The sequence below is a fragment of the Phyllobates terribilis genome, unplaced genomic scaffold, assembly GCF_046119375.1.
Source record: "Phyllobates terribilis strain yellow unplaced genomic scaffold, ASM4611937v1 Scaffold_2__4_contigs__length_985480577, whole genome shotgun sequence".
In the NCBI taxonomy this organism is placed as follows: domain Eukaryota; kingdom Metazoa; phylum Chordata; class Amphibia; order Anura; family Dendrobatidae; genus Phyllobates; species Phyllobates terribilis.
Genome location: NW_027362762.1, coordinates 824186500 through 824192499, shown reverse-complemented (window position 1 = coordinate 824192499; position 6000 = coordinate 824186500). Strand labels below are relative to the sequence as shown.

General features: G+C 41.5%; 1 protein-coding gene across 1 annotated transcript in view; it reads right to left on the bottom strand.

Annotated features, from left to right (window-relative positions):
- Positions 1-605: 605 nt before the first annotated feature.
- Positions 606-6000, bottom strand: part of LOC141253008 (protein ABHD15-like) — a 68255-nt gene continuing 62860 nt past the window's right edge. Inside the window, exon 3 of the mRNA XM_073670758.1 lies at positions 606-1372. Within this exon, the coding sequence (XP_073526859.1) occupies positions 832-1372 (541 nt within the window). The 3' untranslated portion in view covers positions 606-831. The remainder of the gene's footprint in view (positions 1373-6000) is intronic.

Here is a 6000-nt window from a genome sequence, read left to right as displayed (position 1 = left end):
ATACATCGGCGTAAATATGGAGCTGGTTTCCACTTTCCAGCGAAAAGAGCTTCTAATGCTTCTACTCTTCCTACTCCAGAATCACGCTGGTATCTGTGAGCTCTTCAGAATGAGCCATTCTTTAACAAATGTTATTAAAGCCAGCCTTCAAACCTGTGTCATTGGAACTGAATGAAAAACCTCAATAAAAGAAGCACTCCTCCCATTAAAGTTTTTATCCTCTTAATATCTTTTAGTCTTCAAATTATATAGCACTGTGTACTTACAATTGCTTATTTTGCCTTTCTACCAAGTTACTACTTCTCTTTTCCATTAGGTCTATGACATCATGTGATTAGAAACAGACTAGCTGAGTCCTTCTAAGCTCTATGTAGAAACAGGAGGTCAATTATCACAGTATCGCCCAGATCATGAAGGAAAGTTGCCCACTTAGATGCTATGGACTATAGCAAATTTGGGCTTTTTGTGATGGGAATGTAAATGGAAAAGCTAACGGTATATATAATGTGCATTACACAGGAGATTACATTATCCAGTTGAACTGCTACAAATAGCGGCTCAATTTAATGAGCTTTGCTTTAACTTTCTACAATAGCAAGACATCCTGAAAATGAGTTATGTTTATTGTGGCAAGGCCTTTAATATGCTTTAGTATTTTTAAAAAGGTCACATTACTAATTCCTTTAAAATTTGCAGAATGAGCTGAAGGCCAAATGTTATGCACCCAGATGTCTAATAAGTCTATAAAATTTCCATAATTAAATAGCTACAAGTAGTCCCACAATAATAATAAAAAAATCACATAATTTACAGTCCTGATTGTAGTTTGGGTCATCGTGTGTAGGACCGCTGCCAGTTATATATTTCATGGATATTGTGTAGACAGGTTTGCTCTTTTCTGTAGGAGGCTCTGTCCTGTAGTAATCTGACCGTGGAGCTAGAGATGGTTCCTTTCCTCCTAGAAAGACCTTTCGACCTTTCTTCCATTGCAAAAAAGTCTACTGTTGACTTGAAAAAGTCCAGCAGTGCGCTGTGACTCCACATTATACTGGAAATATTGTCTTTGATGAAGCCACAGTGACCACCATAACGGCTCATCAACAAGAAGAAGTGAGGGTTTGTCTCAAAAAGCTCAAAGGGTACAGTGTTATTGGCTTCCCCACGGATGGGATCATCCTTGCTACAAATGCACAAGACTGGAATAGCCACTTCATCAATATCTCTTAAAGGGTCGTTCCTTTCCCAATAAGCATCCCAAGTCAAACCATTGGAAACTTTGGTCTGGCAAAACAAAGCTTCTTCAAGTTCCTTCAAAGTCCGACTCCCCAGAAGTCTTTCAGTGTTAATAAGTTGTCCCAGAGCTGTGGCATATCTGTAAGGAAAAGAGTAATGGAATAAGTCAACATGGAAATGGAAGAATTCCTAATATTTTCCATGATGATGGAAAATTACATAATGTTGCATTTACCACTAGATGTACCTGTATTATTATAAGCAAACTTTCTAGATGTAAAAAATATTATGAACATCTATAAACTTCTTATATATATCAGTTACTTGTGAAACATGACTTTTACCTACACACTATATAAATGCTTTATAAATACCGGACATATTTTTGTATGCAAGATTTATAACAGAACAGTGACTCAGCTGAGCTAATATGTTAAATATTGCAAAAATCCAGACAAAGTAGAAAAAAAAAACATGTCTGTATCTTGGGAAGTTTGTGCTAAGGAAACACAAAGACTTTTTATGGCTTAGGCTATGTGCACACAAAGCGATTTTAATGCGTTTTTGTGGCGTATTTTCGCAGCGAAAACGCATTAAAATCACTTATAATAGGTCTGCCATTTACTGCAATGTAAATCCGCATGTGCTGTGCACATCATGCGGAAATTTCCGCTGCGAATTTGCATTGCAGTAAAACCCGCAGCAAGACCAATTCTAGTGCGATTTCCCTGCGAAATCGCCACCATTGACTTGCATTGGATCACATAAGATCCGCATGACTACATGTAGTCAAGCGTATCTTATGCGATTAAAGCGCGGATGGTAACTGGGTCTGGAGAAGAGGAGACTCTCCTCCAGACCCGGGTACCATAGTAAAAAAAGAATTAAAATAAAAAGTAACCTTATACTCACCTTCTGATGGCCCCCGCTCTTCTCCCGGCGTCGCTGCTGGCTTTGTGGTGGGTACCGGTAATGTAAAAGGACCTTCCATGACGTCAGCGGTCACAATGCGACACCATTCACCGGCACTGTGATGTAATGCAACAGCTGCATATATTTTTTGGACTGTGTGATCTATATTGTGGCTCAAGTTTCCATGTAGCCCCAGCCTTCAAATTTTTCCAATTTAAAAACTCTTTTAATTGCTACATGAAGAAATTTTTGAGCAAATTTAAAAAGTAGTGGCTCATTTTCTCCTCCATAGAGCAAAGTGTAAATCCATTGCAAAACATTTGTTACGGTTTAGATTAGCCAATTATAAAAGGTCTTAAACAAAAAAAAAGTCTAGGTGTAGCCCCTAGACTTCAAGGCGTTTCCAAACTAGTGGCACATTTATCCACAGATTGTAGCGACACTCCAATTGACATCAACAGATCGGCAATACTAGACAACCTATAACAGCCTTGGTTCTGTTGTGCCCACAGAATAGATGTAAAATCTATATATTACAGCAATAGTCCAAAAGGGAATGTTCTCCAGCACCAATAAAAAGGTAGTTAATACTAAGCCTTTAATCATATAGGATAAAAAAATTGGCAGAATGTGCACATATTAAAAAAAACACTATGATTAAGGATTTTTCTTTCTCACATGAAACATGTAAGCATTTCTTTTAATATGTGCATAGTCCGCCATTTTTTATCCTAAATGATTAAAGGCTTAGTTTTAACTCCTTTCCTTTGGTGCTGGAGAACATCCCCTCTTGGACTATTGCCAGCTATTTGACCTGTAAACCAGACCAGTGCACACTCCGTGCACCACACCCAGACCACAGACTGTCTACCCTGAAAGTTTCCTAGGATACTTATCTCTTAGGCTATGTGCCCACGATGCAGAAATGCTCAGGATTTTTTCCTGAGAGTTTCTGCATCTCCCTGGCAGAAAAAACGCATGCGGATTGTACATACGGATTGTACATGCGTTTTCCTGCCAGGGACATGCGGATGTGAAGCGTTCTTCACATGCATTTCCACATGCGGGTTGACAAGCGCTTTCCAAGCGATTTTAGCATCACTTGGAAAGTGCTTGACAATTTGGTCACACTATATAAATCCATGCAAACGGCATGGATTTATATAGTGTGACATTAAAGAATGGTAAAAAAAATAAAAAATAAATCTATACTTACCTTCTGATGGCCCCCGGAGTCTTTATTCGATCCGTCTCGGCTTGCCGACAGCTTGCAGTACTCTGAAAGACCTGCCGTCACAGGACTAAATGACGTCAGCGCAGGTCCTTCAGATCTGCCGGCAAGCCGAGACAAGGAGACCGGGGTCCATCAGAAGGTAAATATAATATTTATTTTTTATTTTATTCTTTTTTTTTTTACAGGTTCTATGGTACCCGGGTCCGGAGGAGAGTCTCCTCTCCTCCAGACCCGGATACCATCCGCACATTGAAACGCATGGATTCCGCATCTACAGATGCAGTGGTGCGGATTCCATGCGTTCCAATGAAAGTCAATGTCGGCGAAAACGCAGCGCTTCCGCAAAATAATTGGTAGTGCTGCGTTTTTTTCCGCAATGATAACCTGCAGCGGAAATTTCCGCAGCATGTGCACAGCACATGCGGATTATCATTGGGGAACATGGCAGGCCTTCTATCATGCGTTTTTTTAAGCGGTTCTGCGGCACTTTTGCCGCTGCGTAAACGCTTAAAAAACGCATTGTGGGCACACAGCCTTACACTAAAGTGTTGAGCTGAACTAACGCTTTCTAATTTTTTATATTACAGTAATTTAAAACCAAACAGTTTGGTATGTGATGCAGAATTTTGTGACTATCTTCCTCCAAATAATCTAAATTACTTTCTTTCACTTATATTTACAGAAAATAGGATGGCTTATGGAATTCTGTAATGTATAGAGATATAGTCATATTTTTATTTCAGGTGCAGCTTCGCTGTAAGTCTTCCAGGATTAAGTGGGAACAGCAGAATATTCTATTTTGCTCCTGGAACCCAGCTGTCAGTCAAGGCAGGAGTCCAGCAATGTGGTAGGGAACGGCAGTAACCAGCTCTCTGACAGCTTTCCCACGTGGCGTCAAACAATTGTGTGAACTTTTACAGTGCAACTGCATTATTTTACAACGTCCTCCACTCCTCCAGGAGACAGACTTCCAGAAAGAGAAAAAAAATCATGTTTATTGGTTGTAAGGTTACAAACCATGAAGATACCAGAGAGGAAATGCAAGAATATTTTATAATCAGGCCAAACAATTATTTTAATCAATTATAATATTTAAAAAATATATATTTTTGTTTAGCTATGTCTGGGATTATGGGAGTTTCTGCAGGTTTGGCAGTGTTATTGTTGGAATGGGGATGAGGCTTACAATTTGCGGCTCTCTGGAATTAAAATGTTAGCGAGTATGCAGACAATGGACACGTGTTGTATGGATGCACACCTTCATAAACAACAAACTTCAGCAGCACATTACAAAGCAGCATACGTTTTTACATATAGAAGCATATCTAGTAAAGGAAAAAATAATGTGAAGATTTCATTTAATGTCAATGTGCCTTTATCACTAAATTACAACTGCTGTAATGCCGCCAGCAGGCACTTTCATCTTTTGAGCACTTGCTTGCATTGTGCAGACCATTGAATATGTTTCACAAGTAGACAAACAGTGCAGATTTACACTAGTTTGCATGTTCTGACTAAAGAAAAGTATCAGTCACGATATGAAAATCTCTGGTCTATGTCTAATTTACATGACTGACTAAAACCATAAACTTGGTCAGCGTTGGACTGGTGTGCCTTGGGCCCACCAGAGACAATCATTCCTGGGTCCACTATGTAGCTACATAGAAATAATACAAGCCCACCAATTGTGAGATAAAATGTGATAATATTGTGGTGTAACTTAAAAACACAATGGTTCACATTTATCAAAAATGGCGTAATTTGTGCAAAATCTTCAACTCCATGATTCCATATTTATCAAATTTTACCCCCAGTGCGGCGTCTGAGGCTTATCTGAGACAGAGTCTCAGTAGTACAGTACAGGCAGCGCACGGTGCAGGCTGGAGCGCTGTGCGCTGATAACTTGATAGTCTCCTTACAGGCTGGCAGCGCTGCGGTTAGCTCCTCCCACCCCATGCGCGCTCTGATTGGTCCTCGCTGGACCCTGGGTCCTAGTGAGGAGCTGCAGCATACTAGGTTGTGCGTGCCAAGAGAGTGCCTGGCCCGGAGCAAGGGTCATCATCACATTCATAAATGTAAGGCGGCTCTGCTGGAACAAATTTTGTCTTTTTTTAAATAAATTAAACTGAGCATATGTTACTGTGGGACTGGTAGTGAGGTGAATGTGAGTGAGCCGGGGGAAGAGCCAGAGGGGGAGCTGATTTGGGGTAATGGGGGTGGCGCTGGGTGCCTGGTCCCTAGGGCGTTGTGTACTGACTGAGATTATGTGCAATCTCCATAGTTGCTGTCTAAAGAGGGTGAAGACAGAGAGGTAGGGGACAGGGCCTGGCGCAAGTTCTGGGGCCCTGGATCATCAGGGGGGCCCACTCGCCATCGGGGCCTGAGCCGCTCCCCCAGCAGGACTGCCAGCGCTGCTTGATTGCCGGCACTTCAAACATGGCCGCACGCATTGCGCTCTGCAGCTGTGTCTGGTACTAATGACACGGCAGAGGCGACACTGCGCCTTTAATTGTGCTTGTGTGTCGCCCCTGCCGCGTCATTACTAGGAGACAGCTGCACTGCGCATGTCTGATGAAGTGCCGGCAATCAAGCAGCGCCAGAGGTCCTGCACAGATGTTGGC